Source organism: Myripristis murdjan, chromosome 12 (assembly GCF_902150065.1).
Source record: "Myripristis murdjan chromosome 12, fMyrMur1.1, whole genome shotgun sequence".
Lineage (NCBI taxonomy): Eukaryota > Metazoa > Chordata > Actinopteri > Holocentriformes > Holocentridae > Myripristis > Myripristis murdjan.
Genome location: NC_043991.1, coordinates 16,587,967 through 16,605,618, shown reverse-complemented (window position 1 = coordinate 16,605,618; position 17,652 = coordinate 16,587,967). Strand labels below are relative to the sequence as shown.

At 40.3% G+C, this 17,652-nt stretch overlaps 1 protein-coding gene across 2 annotated transcripts in view; it reads right to left on the bottom strand.

Annotated features, from left to right (window-relative positions):
* Positions 1-17,080, bottom strand: part of pi4kaa (phosphatidylinositol 4-kinase, catalytic, alpha a) — a 35,360-nt gene extending 18,280 nt beyond the window's left edge. The window contains exons 1-31 of one of the 2 annotated variants that reach the window (XM_030064885.1): positions 16,902-17,080; positions 9,934-10,050; positions 9,713-9,806; positions 9,022-9,110; positions 8,823-8,895; positions 8,456-8,718; positions 8,126-8,192; positions 7,880-8,028; positions 7,604-7,669; positions 7,414-7,510; positions 6,392-6,583; positions 6,196-6,296; positions 5,923-6,052; positions 5,690-5,819; positions 4,981-5,076; positions 4,708-4,891; positions 4,487-4,587; positions 3,440-3,608; positions 3,303-3,353; positions 2,948-3,056; positions 2,636-2,772; positions 2,412-2,545; positions 2,212-2,294; positions 2,056-2,126; positions 1,810-1,934; positions 1,647-1,728; positions 1,426-1,509; positions 1,180-1,269; positions 908-1,027; positions 327-419; positions 68-224 (exon numbers count right to left, since the gene is read on the bottom strand). In XM_030064885.1, coding sequence (XP_029920745.1) covers positions 68-224; positions 327-419; positions 908-1,027; positions 1,180-1,269; positions 1,426-1,509; positions 1,647-1,728; positions 1,810-1,934; positions 2,056-2,126; positions 2,212-2,294; positions 2,412-2,545; positions 2,636-2,772; positions 2,948-3,056; positions 3,303-3,353; positions 3,440-3,608; positions 4,487-4,587; positions 4,708-4,891; positions 4,981-5,076; positions 5,690-5,819; positions 5,923-6,052; positions 6,196-6,296; positions 6,392-6,583; positions 7,414-7,510; positions 7,604-7,669; positions 7,880-8,028; positions 8,126-8,192; positions 8,456-8,718; positions 8,823-8,895; positions 9,022-9,110; positions 9,713-9,806; positions 9,934-10,050; positions 16,902-17,000 — 3,553 coding nt within the window. In that variant the 5' untranslated portion in view covers positions 17,001-17,080. The remainder of the gene's footprint in view (positions 1-67; positions 225-326; positions 420-907; positions 1,028-1,179; positions 1,270-1,425; positions 1,510-1,646; positions 1,729-1,809; positions 1,935-2,055; positions 2,127-2,211; positions 2,295-2,411; positions 2,546-2,635; positions 2,773-2,947; positions 3,057-3,302; positions 3,354-3,439; positions 3,609-4,486; positions 4,588-4,707; positions 4,892-4,980; positions 5,077-5,689; positions 5,820-5,922; positions 6,053-6,195; positions 6,297-6,391; positions 6,584-7,413; positions 7,511-7,603; positions 7,670-7,879; positions 8,029-8,125; positions 8,193-8,455; positions 8,719-8,822; positions 8,896-9,021; positions 9,111-9,712; positions 9,807-9,933; positions 10,051-16,901) is intronic. The other variant, XM_030064886.1, reaches the window with a different exon arrangement.
* Positions 17,081-17,652: the final 572 nt, after the last annotated feature.

Sequence of the window (17,652 nt, the reverse complement as noted above, 5' to 3'; positions counted from 1 at the left end):
AATGTGAACAGATAACCCTTAAAAAAGACAATGTAAATCAACACATGTGCCAACAACAAAGGCAAACCTTTGGTGCTGATGAGCAAGGCAGCAAGTTTGAACATGGCCTCAGTGAACGCCTCAGTCTGGCCACTGTCCAACGCCTCTGCCATCTGTTTGATCATCAGCCGGCTCAAATCTGCATGGCCCCGCACTGCCTGTGAGAAATGGATCATACCCGATACCTACAGACACAAAAGAAGAAATATGAGCAGCAATATTACAGTAAAGACTTAAATGAATTGTTTCTCATCAGAATTTTAAGTGGTACAACTGGGTGATTTTACCTCTCCAGCATATCTGTTCCTGAGGTTAAGAGAGGCCATGAAGTTGGAGTAGTCCTTCTTCACACAGGCTGGCCTCTCAGTAAGCTGAGTGGACTAGGGGAGAAATAAAAATCAAATAAAGAAATGAGATGTAATTTGTCCTTCAAACAAATAATGGAGAGCATTATTTAGAAAAAAAGCTAGACTGTCTGAAAGATAGGCTTAAGTGTTTTATTACATACACAGGTCACCATATTTTGTGCTCTTATGCTAATCATCAGATGCTTAATCTTTCAAAGCTTCATGAAACAGCTCTAAAATTACATTTACAACAGACAACTTTAAGTAAATGTACATGAATAGGACAAACACTGCATGTATGTATCATACTGGGCTCATTACTGGGCCCCTATTGTTTGTCATCTACACCAATGACTTAGCTGCTACTATGCAAGCAGTGTTACCTGCAACTACAGCTAGTGGAAAAAACAAACTGAGTTTGCTTCTTGCCTTTCTGTCTTTCTTTTGAAGTATTAGCACTGTGCCTTTTAAAATGCAAATATAATAAAACAAACAATAACTTATGAAGTGTTGTGACCTACCCCCAGAGTGGTGCTCTGTCTGTTGTAACCAGCAAAGTGCAGTATGCTTTCTGTGGCCATGGCCAGGCCTGTGTGCTGGGATAGACCTGACACCCAGTTCTGATGTTTGTTCAGATACTCCTAAAAAAAGAGAACATACAATAATAAAAAAAGGCCATAATACAAACTTTTAGCTTCCACTATATGTGGTCTACTCATGGAGGCTTTAATGTATAGAACTAAATGTTTCTATCAGAGCAGACATGGAGACTTCAAACATGTGAATATGATACCTGTAGGTGGGATTTGGTCACAGATGGTGCCCATTTCATAGCTTCCTTAAGGATCTCTCCACAGCGAGCAGCAAAATCCTTCACGATGCTCTACAACAATAGACATGTATTTGCATATTAGATGATTAAAATGAACGCTTCTGTCACACTTTCATATACATTCTGATCAATTTAATTGTAATTGTTGAATAAGCAAAGTGATCAATAAATACTGCTGCATACAAATGCTGGAATGAATAACATTACCTCTCTGGCTTCATATGTATCTGGGACAGTGATTCTATATGGTGTGTCTGGAATGTCGTAATAAGGCTGGTCTTTATGAATGTCCTGAAACAAAGCATCAGTGTTATTGTCATATTTTATTCAACCATTTATACAGATATATAATAAGCAATAAACGGAAGTGGTTTCATAGTCCTTTTGAAGTTTGATTTTGAACACAGCATGCATTTTTCAGCACTTACTGCACTGAGGGAGAGAGAGAGAGTCTGCAGTATGTCTAACATGGTCTTCAGCACACGGCCACTCCACAAAAGGTGGGGGAAACTGAAAAGAGAGATAGCACAGTTAGCACGTTTTCTTTACAACTTACTGTATAAGAGCGTATGTGTATCAATGCACTCTTACGTTTCAGCCAAGCCAGACAAATATTTGTCGGCCACTCTGCGGATTCTCTTGTGGATATGATTGAAGTTGACTAGCAGAAACTGAGCGTGACGTTCTAGTTCCTCCTCATGGGTTTTAGTCTTTGGCTGAAAAAAAAGAAAAAAAAAGGGGTATTTTCAGATACATGTGTCATGAATAACAGGGTTAGAATCAGAACACAGTGTAAATAGGACATGATTTACTCTCAAGAGAAAACATTTTCCTTACTTTTTCGGCCATCATCTGCAGGAAGACCTCAAAAACCTTGTCACCAACTGCAATCACACACTGCATCATACCTGGATAGAGAATATAAAGCACTGTTATGTGAAGTCAATTAACTATGTGATTTTCAAAGTTTAGTGTCTATTGACTGCTGCCTACCAGACTTGTCCTTCTGTATCGCTCTGTCCTCAAAGTATCGGAACATGACCTGGAAACGATCTGAGTCCAGAGAACGCAGCATCCTAAGAGCAGAGATGTTAAGAAAACATGAGGTTGTGGAAATACAGATTTTATGATATCAACACTGACCACAGTGAGGCACATTAAGCCAATATAAGTAGACTTATTTTATGTTATACCTCATGTACTCCAGTCTGTAAACTGACAGCAAATATGTGGACATGGCAAAGTCCAGTTTATTGATGAGGGCAGCCACCTCGGGAGGAGGGTCCAGCAGGTTGATGATGGTACTACGCAGATCATTTAACTCAGCCTGAAATGCAATAATGAACCATCAAATAGAGTAGTGGGGGGTGTGCATGTGTAAGTATGTGCATATGTGTGTCTATGTGTGTTCCCATACTGGAGTGACAGTATCGTTCTTCAAGGCAGAGTTGTACTGCAACTCTGAACGTAGAGGTTCTCCACTGGGAAATGTGAGCAGCGGTGATTTCGTTGCAATCTCACACACTCCCTCATACCACTCTTCTGGCCACAGACCTGAGGAGTAAAGAGCAAATACATCACTATAATAAGGTATGACACATCAGATGATGAACTGCTACAAAAAATCATTAGCAAATTTAATGTTCAATATTTTATGACCAAGTATTGATATAATATCCCTGTGACTCCTGCAGGGAAGAACAGCATATAATTGAAAAATGATCTCTACCTGATCCCTCTACAGCAAATCCCATGACCACAGAGTAGAGCCAGAAGTCTCTGAACAGCTTCTGCAAACGTGGCTTTGCTTCCTTAATAGGTGGCAACCTTTTAGTCAGCTACCAACAGAAGAGAAAGGGATAAGAGAAGGGAGAGAGAAGAGAAGGGATATCTGCATATAAGACATTGTTATGTGTGATGCATGATGTGTGTGGGACCAAACTAGCCTTCATATAACCCACTATTTATTAGGTTCCCATTGACCCACACAAAAATACAATATTTGAGATGTAAACTGAATCAGATTGAATGTAAAGAACATGTGATTAAAGGCAAAAATGCAGTAAACATATCTAATCACTTACCACTGCGATAACTGGAATTAGCACGCCAAGGTTTCCAGCACTGCTTGATGCCTGAAGAAACAAAGTAGAGCTGTAGTCACCCTCCAAAAGGTGTGCAAATATGTGTGTGTGTGTGTGTGTGTGTGTGTGCATCATACCTTCAGTGCTGGGCCTTTGTCTGAGGCCCTCTCACTCGCCCTCTTCCCTTCCAAGCCCAACTGAACAAAAAGCTCAAGCAGATTGACGAGCAGCTCGTCAACCATATGCTCTGCCTGAAGGTTTGCTGCAATATTGGCCAGTGCATTTATCACAGCCAAGGAACAGTGTCTACAAAAGGAAAACAGAACACATATTTATTACATATTCATAGGAGAATAAGTGAATAAGACATGACCTCATGAGGATTCTAAGGCCCTGTCTCTCCCTTGCATTAACATGCTCTATCACTAACCATTGGGTGATCTAATCCCAAGTTGACAGCTCTACATATGCCCGCTCACACCTGGCATTAGTATGCGTCTTCACGTGTGTGTCTCAAGTGACCCTTTGTAATCAGATCTTTTTTTTTTTTTAATTAAGGCAACAAGCATTTAACAAAATGAGACTTGCTCAACTGAGCCCCATTTAAATGCACCGTCAATGAAGCTACTTGTGTATTTTATATGTGTAAGTTATTTCAGTTATTTCATACTAAAGTAAGTTGTTACAAAAACTTTGAAGTGCTTTTAATAAAATGCAATAAATCATTCCATATCACAACAGCAGTTTTATTTCTATTCTAGTTTTTTGTGAAACAAAACGTTTTTTTAAAAAAGTGCTGTGTAAACCACTGTTATGACAGTGATGGTGATAATGTGGATATGTCTGAAACCCTTCAGACCCCTGACTGGATATATTACATTTAAGAAATAGTCTATCGTGGGTAAATAGTTTCACATTATTAGAATGGCATGGATGCAACAGATGCATGTTGCGCACTCTTAACACTAGAGTGTGTAATTCTCAGCCCGAAACTTGCCAGGCTTGGCTGATCATGTTGGTTAAGACTCAGAGTATTAAGTGGATAAATAAATTGAACATGTAATTGAACTGGTATGCGCAAGTGGACAGGGGCTGTTCCACAGTTTAGGATCTGACACGTGTCAGACAGGGTGAGACTGTCATGTAGAATGTAGATAAAAAAAAGCTTGTGAGTAAGTTGTCACCTGTATCCATGGTCCTTGTAGTCCTTGGTGGAGTAGACCATGGAACTGGCCTTGACGCTGATCTGCTGGAACAAGTTCCACACTTCCTGGTAGATGTATTGCTTCAGGGGAAGAAAAAGTGGATTACAAAGTGAGATAGAGCTCGCGGCTGCATTATCAGTACTTGTCTATGAGGATCAAAAATCATGAATAAGCAGGTTTAAGTGTCTAGGGATGCTTACATTTCCAGTGATGACCATGCAGCCAAGCTGGTCTATGATGAGAACGTCAAGCTGGGAGGGAGGCTGGCAGAACTTTTGCTGCAGGATCTGCAGGATGGGCTCCATGACTCTGGGAGTATCTCTTAAGGCCACAGCAATATGACCCAGAGCCCTGATGGTGTGGTCTGGGATCAAATGGGCATCCCTGTGGAGGAGAAAGAAAATGTGTGGGTGCTCTTGGTTTTCAAATACCAAGTCCCATTAAGAGTCAGTCCTTTAGGATGAATGACTTACTTATCATTTTCCTGGTAGATGTACAGACGGTTAGATAGACTGGCAAGAAAAGCTTCGACAATGACATTATCCATAGTCAGTCCTGCTTTCAAACACCTGGAGAGAGGGATAAATTGGCAAGTTATGGCTAAAATAGCAGCATTTCCATAAAACATACAAAGCAATGGCAAACAATGAAAAAATATCAGGCAAATAACAGTGTTTCTATGACATCAGTTTAAGTGAATGATGAGATGTAGCCTCCTGTGGGCGGAAATGATAACATTGTTATGAGCAATCACTGTGTTCTCAAGCTACATGGGTGTGCCTAGTTTTGCAAAGACGCACTGTGGCATCGTACTTCCAAATCTTTATAATTCATTGCTGTACTGCTTTTTCCAGTCTAATATCACTGTCTGTTCTCTGCATATATGAGTGAGTAAGGAGCAGGAGAGCAACACATATGACAGACAGCAATCCTACAATACATCACTTTGTAGACTTGTACAAACAACTGTTCAGTGTTTGGTATTCTACTTTATTTATATCTACTGTATGCATGTCCATTCAAACTGCACCAGACTGATGCATTTTGCTGTTGAAAATACAAATTTTCTCTCAAATTTTCAGTGGAGGATGCCTGCCTCAGACTAAGCCTCAGATGAACTACAAAAATGCATTAGGTGTGTGTCCATGTTGCATGTGTGTGCATGTATGAGGATGTTATCACCTGCAGATGTTGTCTATGGAGATGTCCCGGAGCTGTTCATACATGGACGGCTGGCTCTTCTTGCTTGAATGGGTGCTGAAGGTTGACTGGGAGTGTTCATTGGTCACATGGATCTTTATCTCACTGCCACCTTTAACAATAAATGTGGAGCTTCAGGATTTCAGCTCAAAATTCACTGAGATTAAATGACTATGCAATCATCTCATGAGTGTACAGAGGTGTTTGATTGGTACCTGTAGTGTACTGGCTGTGGTATTTGTAGAGTTTAACCAAAACAGGGGAGGGCACCACCAAGAAGTCCCTCAGTGACATGGTGACAGAGTGGGCAACCACAGGAAAACGCTCACATAGACGACCCAGGCCCTACACATAAACATAGAGAAGTACAAGAAGAAGATGATGAAGTATAAGCAGCAGAAAAAGATGAAGCAGAAGCAGAGCGAAAGAAGATAAAGTAGAAGAAGAAGGGGAAGAAAAAGAAAAAATATCATGCAGTAAGCGGATACCTGTAGGCAGCAGATGAGGAGGGGCATGTGAGCAATGATGACTTTACTGGACGTCTTAGACTGCAACTTCTCTGACAGTTTGGTGCACAGGTTCTCGGCTCCTGGTTTAAAAAAAAAAAAAAAAAAAAAAAAGTTGCACAGACTTTAAGACTTCTGAAAGCGATTACTTCCTCTGACACATGAACCAGAGTCTTACCCTGCTCCTCAGTAACAGCCCACACCATGAGGTCCACACAGGCAGCATTGGCCTGACAGCGCAGTTTGAGTGGGCTCAGTTCACTCTGGAGATACTCCACATCATGCAGGATCCTCTGCAGCTCTGACTGGCTGCTGCTGAACTGCTCCAGGACAAAGTCATGAACCTCCTTCACATAGCCTGTCTGGAGGTCTGATGAACACAGAAAATACATGAATGAATCGGTAAAGGTGCTTTCACACCAAATAGTCTGCTTCCTTGGTCTGAGTAAGCAGAACAAAATTTGTAAACAAATTAAATGCGGTCAAGTGAATCCTGTATCTACTGGACAGAATTTTTATGAAGGAAAGTCCAGTCTGGAAACAACAGTGTGTCACAGGAACTGAGCAATAGCAGAACAATGAATCAACAACATGCTGCAATGGCAATCCTAGGTTTTATTACAAGCTTTGATGTTCTTACCAAATAAGAACAACAGTTTGAGGAATATGAAAGTGTGAACAATGCTGCTATGCTTCACATAAAGAGATGTGCTGCAAAGAGACAGTAACAAAGGAGAGGGCAGACCCTGATGACTGCCTACAATATGTGCACATCTCACTAAACAGAAGACAAGTGACAGATGGATTTAATGATTTACATAGACTATATACCTGTATATTTTAGCTGTACAGCATGCAAGGTCATAGTTCACTTCCTAGTTTACATCAGATTGTGTTCTCACTTGAGACAAACCATACAGAGTCCTGACTTTCAGGAAGACTGTGATTCACTTGTTTGGTCTGCACAAGAGTTCAAAAGGATTTTCCCATCACTCCAAATCAATCGAGCTCTTACAGTAAGGGCATCATGATCCACTTAAAATTGACCAAATAGGGTAGGCGTGAACGGCCCCTAATAAGGCCCCTAATTAAATTGTGCTCACTGAGCCAACACATTTCCTCCCATTAGAAATATGGCAACATCCAATCTTTCTCAATTACAGTAAATTAAAAAGGTAGTTAGAGGGGAGGTGTCCTTACCTTTCAGATTGTACAGGGTGTCTCTCAGCATTTTGAATATGGCTACATAAAGAGGATCACTGAAGGTTTTGTAGTACAGGTGAAGACCAGGGTTCAACTGTAAAGAACAAAAATGACATAAATATGAGAATGAATGTGAAGGGTCCTAAAATGATCTGACAAACTTTTGTGGTGATGTGAGAAAACATACCTCAGCAAATTCTGCCAAAGTATCATCCAGTGATTTCAGAAATGATTCAGAGACAAACTGTTCCACCTATTCAAGAGAGGAACAGTTTGAGTATATAACAAACACAATTGCCCAAGTGCCTACAGAGAGCATGTTATCAGTTTTATTACACTCCACCTGCATTGCCCAGTGTCAGTGGATTATTTATTTATTTATTTATTTATTTATTTATTTATTTTTAAATGGGCCAAGATACATGTTCCCATTTTTAAATCCAGTGCATCTGTGGTTACTGACCATGTGAAGGAGCTGTCTGAGCACATCAAGAGGGACATCAAACTCTCCGGTGTTGCTTCCAGTGAAGAGAGGGGAGACAGAGAAGCTGGAGCTGATGGTGGAGAAGTAGTACTCTGGGTCCACTGCACTGCCATCAGGGAGGTATGAGCCTGAGGAGGGTTTTTCAAGAGATTTTTCAAAATTCAGTCCTCAGCAGGTCATCAGGTTTTGGGCATCATGTGCACTTGTTAAGAGTCTTTTTCATACCTTCAAAGTAGTGTGCAGAGGGGTCAGCAGGGGAGCTGGGAGTTAGACCTGCTCTCTCTGGACTGGCCTGGAAACACAAATATGAAGAAAAATGCCATGGTAAAAATATACAACATCCATTTCCCACTGATATTCCCACAGGCCATTGCTGGAAATAGGAATGTATTTTTTATGAAAGTCAATCTGTGTTTTTTTTTTTTTTTTAAATCAAGACCAAGGTGAATCGATATCACAGTAAGATGTAGAAAATTAGTGAGTGTGCTTTATTTTTTTTTTTTTGAAGAGGAATAACTTATGTATGGCTGAGGTTAAAGGCCATAATATTAATACCTGTTGTGATACACTGGACACAGAGGAGCCTTTACGTCTGACAGTGTCTCCCTGGCACACCGTGAGCAAAGAGCTCGGCAGGATAGAGCGGAAGTCGTTGAAGGACCGCCGGCGTGTGGTATCACCATCTTCACCTGTGGACAGCAGAGGAGCAACTGGCCGAGGAAACAGCTTGGACAGCAGTGGCTCTTCAGTGTTGCTGTATCGGCCAAATGCCCGGGCAACACCGAGCAGGCAGGGCACTGTGTACTTACACAGGTATTCTGTAAGAAAAGGGACAAGGAAGGTATATCACATGAAAATATAACCACCCAAAATGATATACAGAGAAGCTGAAGGAGCAAAATGAGGTATGCCATACATGTACCTTTATCATGAGCCTCTGGATTTTTGCAGATGTCGTGAAGCACCTGCATGATGTCCATGACTGCCTCCAGGATCTGACAAAGATGTCACATCAACACAAACCACAACTACACCAACCATTTCAGCAATATGTCTTTGCTTCATCTCCGCCATGCACATGTATGTAAACACACAATACATAGACTCAAGTACACACACACCTGTCCTTGTAAGGTCTCATCACGCTGGGCAACATCTGAGAGCAGTGTTACAAGACAAAAGCTGAAGTTCTCTGCCACAGGGAGGTTGTCTGCAAGAGGGAAATTTCAACAGCCATTATGAAACAGTACCACACTACTGAAACATGGTGTAATCCATACTAATCGCTGTAAATTGCATAGTTATACTGTATACTGTAGTGGTGGGAATCACCTTTGCAATAGGATACTATCAAAATATTTTACTCAATGATAATGACAGTATTACGATACAGGCGATTATGTGATAAACAATAAGATAAAAAGATAATCAGCTATGATACATCATGATAGCTGTAAATGAAGAAGAAAAATACCCTGGAAAAGGCTGACTTATTTTTAAATAAGTAGGAATTAATCATGCATTTCAGTGTTTTAATCAGTGACTGAAACATGTATAACAGAATTTTAACAGTTCCTGATAAAATACCGAATGGCAAAGAACATATACACCTCATAGGAACTCAAATGTGCATCTGTGCAATTTAAGTTGAAAACTTAAGTATTGAAATTTGTAACAAGTACACCAATAACACCTCACAAGCATTGCGATATATTGCATTATCGATGTATCTGTCCAACCCTTGTATATTAAATGCTATGCTGAAGATTAAAGAAAAACAAGTTATTTTGTTTTTCACAGATTTGTGTTTACCTCTTCCTTTGCGTTCTGAGCTCTCTTCAATCCACTGAACTTTAGGAAGCCCCTTCAGCAGTCCAAGAAGGTAGGGGACAATAGTGTCTTTATGCTGCAAAAGTATTACATAACAAATGTCTCACCAATGGTACAGGCTACAGATGCGTAACTTGCTGTTGATTCAATGTGAGCACAGCTGCAGCATGAAGTGCACAGGTAAATTAGCTGTTAGGGTTTACCTGCAGGTTAGACTCGACAAGAAATATGCCCAGTGCAATGACAGCATCTCTCCTCCTCTCATCAAGCTGGAAAACACCTCTGAAGTCAACAGGGCACATGCACTGTAACTTCTGGACCTGTGGAAAGAATTCATAATATGTTGCATCACCGCTGCTGTTTCATTTTCAAACTGAGCTATAATGCCCAAAGTGAGGACGCTGCAGAAATGATGCAGGAATCAAATGTATTTTTTCCTGGCACAGTAAGTCTAAACACGTTCACTGAGCCTTGATAATGATGTAGGCCTTCTATTCCACAAATTAATTGCATGCAGTACCTCTTTACCCCAGTAAACCTTTCTGAGACTACTATCTTCTTTAAAGTACAGGACAAATTTATCTCTTTGCCCCCAGGGAACCAACAGACCCATCATTTCTGTTCCATTCCATTAGCAACAATGATTTTGTCCTGCAAAATGTGCTTTCAGGCATGGCGCCAAACACAACCTGCTCCTGGCACTAATTAGCCCAACACTAACAAGGCTCAGTCTTAAGCCCTGAGAGAGATTACAACCCAGTTAAACACAGAGTGAGATTTACTGACAAAAAGCAGCTTTGAGCTTGGGCAACAATCACAAGTCATATATCATCTCTTATTCTGATACAGTGGTCTTCTGAAAATCTCACCATGAAAGTGCAGCATTGGAGGTTCACAGACATTTCATACAGGTAAAAATGTATCAAATCATTTTTCACCAAATCAAGTTCCAAACCTGTTAATTTATCTTAAAGAGTAAGGACAGACTGTCTATCAACTAGAGTGCTCAGTAAATTGTAAGTAAAGTTAAGCTTCAATGTGCTGTAGTGTATTTATGTCAGTGCAGGAATTAGATGAAGATTAATTACATTGACTCTAACCTCAGCCAATAAGCTATAGACAAACTGTGCCATTTGGTTTGGACTGAATGGAACAAAACACCTAAAAATAGATGTTCCGGGTGGCTCCTGGTGGCTCAGTGGGCTGAGGCAAGTACAAGGTGCAGTGTCCTGAATTTGAATCTGGTCCAGGACATCTATTGCATGTCATCTCCATCTTACTCTCACTCTTTCCCATATTTCTCAACTTTGAATTATCTGACAAAGGCATGAATGTCACAAACATTTATATTGAACATAACATAACATAAAAGCACTTTAGTAATGTTAGCCTGAGCAAACAGGAATTCAAACTCATTCATTCACACTGTCTTTATTTTTCCTCCTGGGAATATTTTCATTTCAGTTATGGCTTACACACAATCACACTACACAGATCTCAAAACCATGAAAAAAACAGCCAACATGGAGAGATGGAAACATGAAAGTAGTAGAAACACAAAGATCAACAGTGCAGAAGGAACTAATTTGTGAAAGGGGCAGAAAAGTGCCACGCGAGCGAGTGCTATTTCATGTGCGCAGTCAGCAAATCAATAGCAGCTAAGACAAAGGAGACCGTAGATGTCTTTATTGACTGATTTTGAACTCTTGAACAGCCTGAAGGCAAGAGCACAAACACTTCCATCATGGAGTCGTCCAAGGTGGCAGAGGTCTTCCTGAGGCTTTACCTGTTGTAAAAGTTCAAAAACTGAGCCTGAGAATGATGCCTGATTGTGGCCCATGAACCAATAAGTGGAATAAAAAGAGGAACATTTTCATCGTAAAATTCAAAGGCAGAAGAACTGACTTTGCCCAGTTGATTTTCTAGCTGGAAAATGTTCAGTAAATTGTAAGTAAAGTTAAGCTTCAATGTGCTGTAATGTATTTATGTCAGTGCAGGAATTAGATGAAGATTAATTACACTGAGCCAAACTGAGTAGGTTCAATGTGGAAGTGAGTGTCAGACAAATATAATAAAATGTCATTGGCATACAGAGAGATTTTGGGTGAAGTTCCTCTCATAGGGGGTAGGTGAGATTAAAGGATGTTGCCCAACAGCTTGAGCTAGTGGAATGAGGAAGAAATAACATGAACATCTCCTTTCTACACAATCAAAAAACACCTCTGCATCAAGAGATAAAACGGCATATGGGTGATTCTGAGTTGCAGCTGCATCAGTGATACTTTATAACACTTCTTTATTGCCAGAATGATAAATAACAAAACAGACAAGAGGCAGGACGTCAATCATTTTTCAGTCCCTTTTTTCACCCTATAATCATCTCTACAATAAACCAAAACAACACAGGCCAATTCTCCTGATTCTTCCAATAAGACCTGAACACAGGAGAGGACGAGTGGCTGGAGACAATAATAAAAAAAATATATCAAATGGATTATAGTTACAGATTTCAGTTTTCTTGATTGCTAAGACTAGGGCTGGCACGACATGATTCTCTCATGATTCAATACTATCACGATACTTGGGTGCCGATTCAATATGTATTACAAAATTAAGTATTGCGATTCTACGAGTATGGCAATACGATATTGTGATTGGTGTTTAATCAGCTGTCCTCTTCTCTGTTCTAAAATCATTATTGTCAATATACTTGAAAAGCCATGCATCCTCTGAGTGCCCTAGGTGTCTAGTTTGTGGTTGTAAAGAAGAGAGCTTTGCATAGTGCTCCCCGCTAGGTTTGGTGCAGAGCCAGCATCGACAGTCAGTTAGCTTTGCTGTTCGCAGTATGGTAAAAATAAACCTGGTGGCACTGTGTGAATGCTGACCAAACTAAATATCCGTGGTTTGTGGAGTGTTGGAGACAAAACAAGACATTTGAGGACGTCACGTTAGGCTGTGGGAAACTGATTGACATTTTTCACCATGTTTTGATATTTTATGGACCAAACAACTGATCAGTTAATTAAGAAAACAATCGGCATATTAATCAGTAATTAAAATAATGATTAGTTGCAGCTCTACTTTTAAATTAACAGTATAGCCTATAACACAGGAATTTCAGTTTTGGCTTTATCTTGAATCTGACTAACACTCTTTGAAATGTCTTGGCCATATATGCTTCTTGCAGTCATTACAATAGCAAATCGCCAGGCCTTTTGGTAGCACTATAAGGCAAACTGCTATCCACTATCAAGTAAACGTAATTCCTTCTATTCACTGTGCAACAGTAACTCTCTTATCACACTTTCCTGGTTTCTAGCCAAGAAATGAACAGGATATTCCCACACCATATATTTCCACCATGCTTCTTTTTCTTCCTGTTTGGAGGGACTGGATAGCAGTTTTGTTCTACAGCACTACCAAAAGACGTCTGGTGTGTTGAGAATTGCGGTCATCATGACAGTGAGAAGCATGAACCTTTGAGACTCATGGACTGGAGTCTAGGGGGCCGCGTACTCCCTTGAGTCCCATGTCCACAAGACACATGAACCCAGCTTGAGGCATGCTCACCCGTGTCAGTATATGTGTGTGTGTGTGTGTGTTTGTGAGTGAACGAGAAAGAGAGAGACAGAGAGGCTTGTGTAAAATTAGCCCCTGAGACTTTCTGTCAGAATGTATTTGAGGCTTTCTAACAGAAAGCCCATTCCTAACCCTCTAACCTTCATTTCTTCTTCTGATCAAAATACCTGATAGGAAGCGTCAGAGGCTGATTTTACACGAGTGACAGAAAAACAAAGAGGGAGTCAGTGATTTACGGGAGAGAGAGAGAGAGAGAGAGAGAGAGAGAGAGAGAGAGAGAGAGAGAGAGAGAGAGAGAGAACATGTGGTGAGGTAAAATCCTCTAACAGCAAACAGGCTCACGACTGAATCATTAGTCTGTAAATATTATGCAGCGTTTCAACTCTAAATGTGAACAAGATATTTACATACAAGATATTTAACGCCTGTTATCTAATCAGCCGATCCTGTGGTTACATAAAAAATACTTGCGCTGTCAAGGAACTGTGACGGCAATAACAATCTTTTTTGATGGAATCAAAGTAAGATCGCAACCAATTATAACCTTCCCTGCTGGGAGCAAATGAAGTGATGAATTAATATTGATAAACCTGCATGCCTGCTGTGATACTCTTAGCCACTGAATAATAAATCAAATGTGATTTCATAGGCTAAAAAATTATAAATCTGCTGTTTGTAATAGCATAAAACTGGAATAGGAGGGGTTTTTCTGATCACAAAGCCAAACCAGCCACACCTAGGCCCCACCTAAGCCTATTTTTAAATTTTTAAGGTGATTGAAAATGTTATGACGGAAAGATGAAAGCTATACTAGCAGACAATCCTTGACACCTGTCTCGTTTTCAAGCCATATAATGACATATGGCTATACTGAGGTGTAAAGGTATTGAAATGGAACATTAACTACCAGCTGCCAATAAAACACGGTCATAGTACCGACAATCACAAGTTAAGGGACATGAAACTGTCCACTGACCAGTTCAAAAGCCAAATTATACCAAAAAACAATAAACTAAGGGGAAAGTTCGGTCTGCTAGCTTGTTATGGGCATTTATGAGACTAAAAAGTAGCAAACTGCAAGTTTCATTGCACAATCATACAAAGAGCTGACAGCGATGTATGACTACCCATTTTTGCTCTGCCATTGTAGGATATATTTCCTGTTTTAGTCATGACAAAGGCTACACAGTTGGGATCTCAATGGGAGTCTTCTCTTTTCAGTCAGAAGCACAGGTTGCTGTTTTGACTACTTCACAAGATGTGTTTTTTGGCTTGCTGTAACCCCTGTAATCCATCCCACACTGAACAGATTAAATTAGATATACTTCATTGGCTACACTGTTATAGCATTGTCACAGCTGAAATTCCAACAGTTCTGCAATGCTATTGTGAATTCAGTGTTTCTTTTTCTAACTGTTTAATAATTTGGCCAATGTGTTTGCAAACTGGAATTCCAGTATCACTTCCAGCCCAGGGGATGTGTACATACAGGAAGCAATGAATTGAAATTGTTAAAAGAAGAGGGATGGGAGTAGACAGAGCCACAGTCTGGCTCCTGACAGTGGACTGCAGCAGTCAGTGCCAAATTCAACCAAGTCAAACAGCTGAAAACATAGCAACAGCATTGAACAGTCTGCCACATCTTGGACTGAATCCCAGTCTGTCTAAACTGGCAGATAAAACTAGTGCTGGGAACAAAAATCAGACTGATTCACATTTGGAGATGGACACACATTCGGTCCCTGTGCAAAAGGATTTCCAGGTCAGCTACTGAGCTTTTATCACTTAGCACAACATCCCAGTGTTTCAAGGATGTCATTGCACAGTTAAACAATATTCTTGATGTAGGCTATTAACATTTTCTTTGCAAAATCAGACATCTCCAATTGAATTCATGTCTATAAATCATGTCTTTTCCAGAAATATCACTGAAAAAAATCTGCATAGGCAGTATTGGCTTTTGTGACAAAGTGTGGCTTTTGGACTGGAATGTGAAGTATTAGCCTATATATGATAGTTAGTTCATTTTATTTCCCCAGGAACAGCATTTAGCTGTTGTTGTCTATGGTATAATAATACTATTAATGCTGAGTTTCTTGGCTAAAATACTGCACAGTGGCTGTTCTGTGAAATTCCTTGATGGTCTTTCTTGTCTACCCAGGTATTGTAGTGGCATCGACTCATGTTTGTATTGATAACAAAATCAGTATTTTACTGTTGTAACAAATACAAAACCATATGCCAGATACACTTCAGTGCATCAAACATTTTTTTCTTTTGACTGCTTCATCTGTACTGTCCTCTTATGGCGCAGTGAGCTCTACAATATAAGCAATCCATTAAGTACTGAAGCACACTGGCTTGATACTGGCCACTCATGCTAATTGATTTAACTTGTGCCTACTAAAATAATAATAAATCTTCCTTGACTTGTCCGCCCCCACATGCAGAGGTAAACTGAAGCTTATGCCACTCCATCCTGACAGTTAAAAACGCAATTCCTCTTTCTGTTAACCCCAAAACTGAAAATCAATCATAAATATCCTGGGAATGAATGCAAAATGCCTTAAATTGGCATTGATATGATTTTCAGTATTTTTGGACAGGATGGCTGAAGATGGTACTTTATACTGTACATTTTCATGGCTAGAACCACCAGAGAGCTTTAAAGACAGCTCTTGCTTTGTGAGCCAGTTGTATTCATAATAACAGGAGAAGCTCATTTACATAGGTGTTGAGTGGAGGAGGCTGATGGACATGGAGATTAATAGGATTAACAGAGGAGAGGTCGACGGGTGAAGGTAGTTTATAGGTGCAAGAAACAATCAAGCATGTTAGATTTTTTTTTTTTTTTAAATACATACTCTTACAGGCCTATAAATATTATTTGCCCTTCACCAAACATTACAGTGGCAGAAAATCATCTGAGAGCTCACCGCGGTAGCAGGCGCAGTGGGCTGTCAACAAAGTACGCTGAGATTTCTCCAAACGCGAGATAACTATAATGGATATCATATGCAGACTGTAAAAAAAGCTGTCATCTGGTAATGCCTTTATACCACCATCAAGTTAAAGATGAGCATCTGGCCCCTATATGCTCGGGTTATCGGCTGCGTCTCTGAAATGGTTTAAATGGTTGAATTTTGTGTTTTGTTTTGTTTTGTTTTAAACCACCGACACTGAGGTCAACGAATGGAAAAGTTCGTTTTCAACCATGTATGACTGTGAATGAGGTTACGAGTGATTCAAGAGAGCTACGATGCTCATAAAACACACACACACACACACACACAAAATGCTGCCTAGTTTCGCTCCGGCTTGACTTACAGAGAAGTAGCCGACGTTAGCCAGCTTTGCAGTCGGTTAGCAAGGCTACATGTCTCCCAGCCTAAACACACAGTCAAGACGACCACCTACGCCATTAATTGACACTGTTAAAACATTTTAACACTTTAGCTTCGAAGCATAGACTACGTCAAAAACTGAAGCCATGTTAGTGTCAGGCCTTAATGTCAAACTATCTTGACAGGTCCCTAGCTTGTTAGTTGCCGTTAGCTTAAAAAAAAAAAAAAAAAAAATGTATCGTCGTTACCTTGTCTATCGGCGCCTGCCGGTGAGCGGCCAACGACCGTGCCAAAGACAAGACGGTGTTGAAATAAAATCCTCTTGTTCCCCCTCCATTTAAAGACATGTTTACATACGTGGAAGCGCGACTAAACAAATACGAGCATCTTCATTCACTCGTCCTGAGGAAGAGGACAAGCTCACAGTGACAACTACGGCGAATCCGGCGGTCCAAACCGAGCGCCGCAAGGTCATAGACGCAAACGGTGCCGTCATAAAGGCGGTGCTGTATGGAAGTACAGGCAATGAGGAGGCACTGTGACAAATAATTATCGCACCAAAAACCAAAATGTCCGCAGTCCAACTCCAATGTTTATTTCATGAGCATACATATTAGGTGTAAAAGGACTGAAGGCACATCAACTGGGGTTTAACTGCCAGAACCACAGAACAGGATGTAGTCTTTTTTTTTCTATTTCAAGATGTTTCCCCCTTGTTACTACAACAGCTTCAATTATACAACTATAATAACAGAGGTCTACATGTGTGCAAGCTAAGGCTAACCATGAAGATGAAAAAAAGGCAGCTTGGTTGACACTGTGTAGCCCACACTTTGTTATAGGCATAACAAGTTTTGTATATCAGCCTATCCCATATCCAAACTCCACTAATAAGCTACAAACTCCAACCTAGTATGTGATATTAATATTCTGGGCAAAATTGGCACTTGGCACACTGGATCATCAAAGTAAAGGCAATAAATGTTACATTTAAAACAT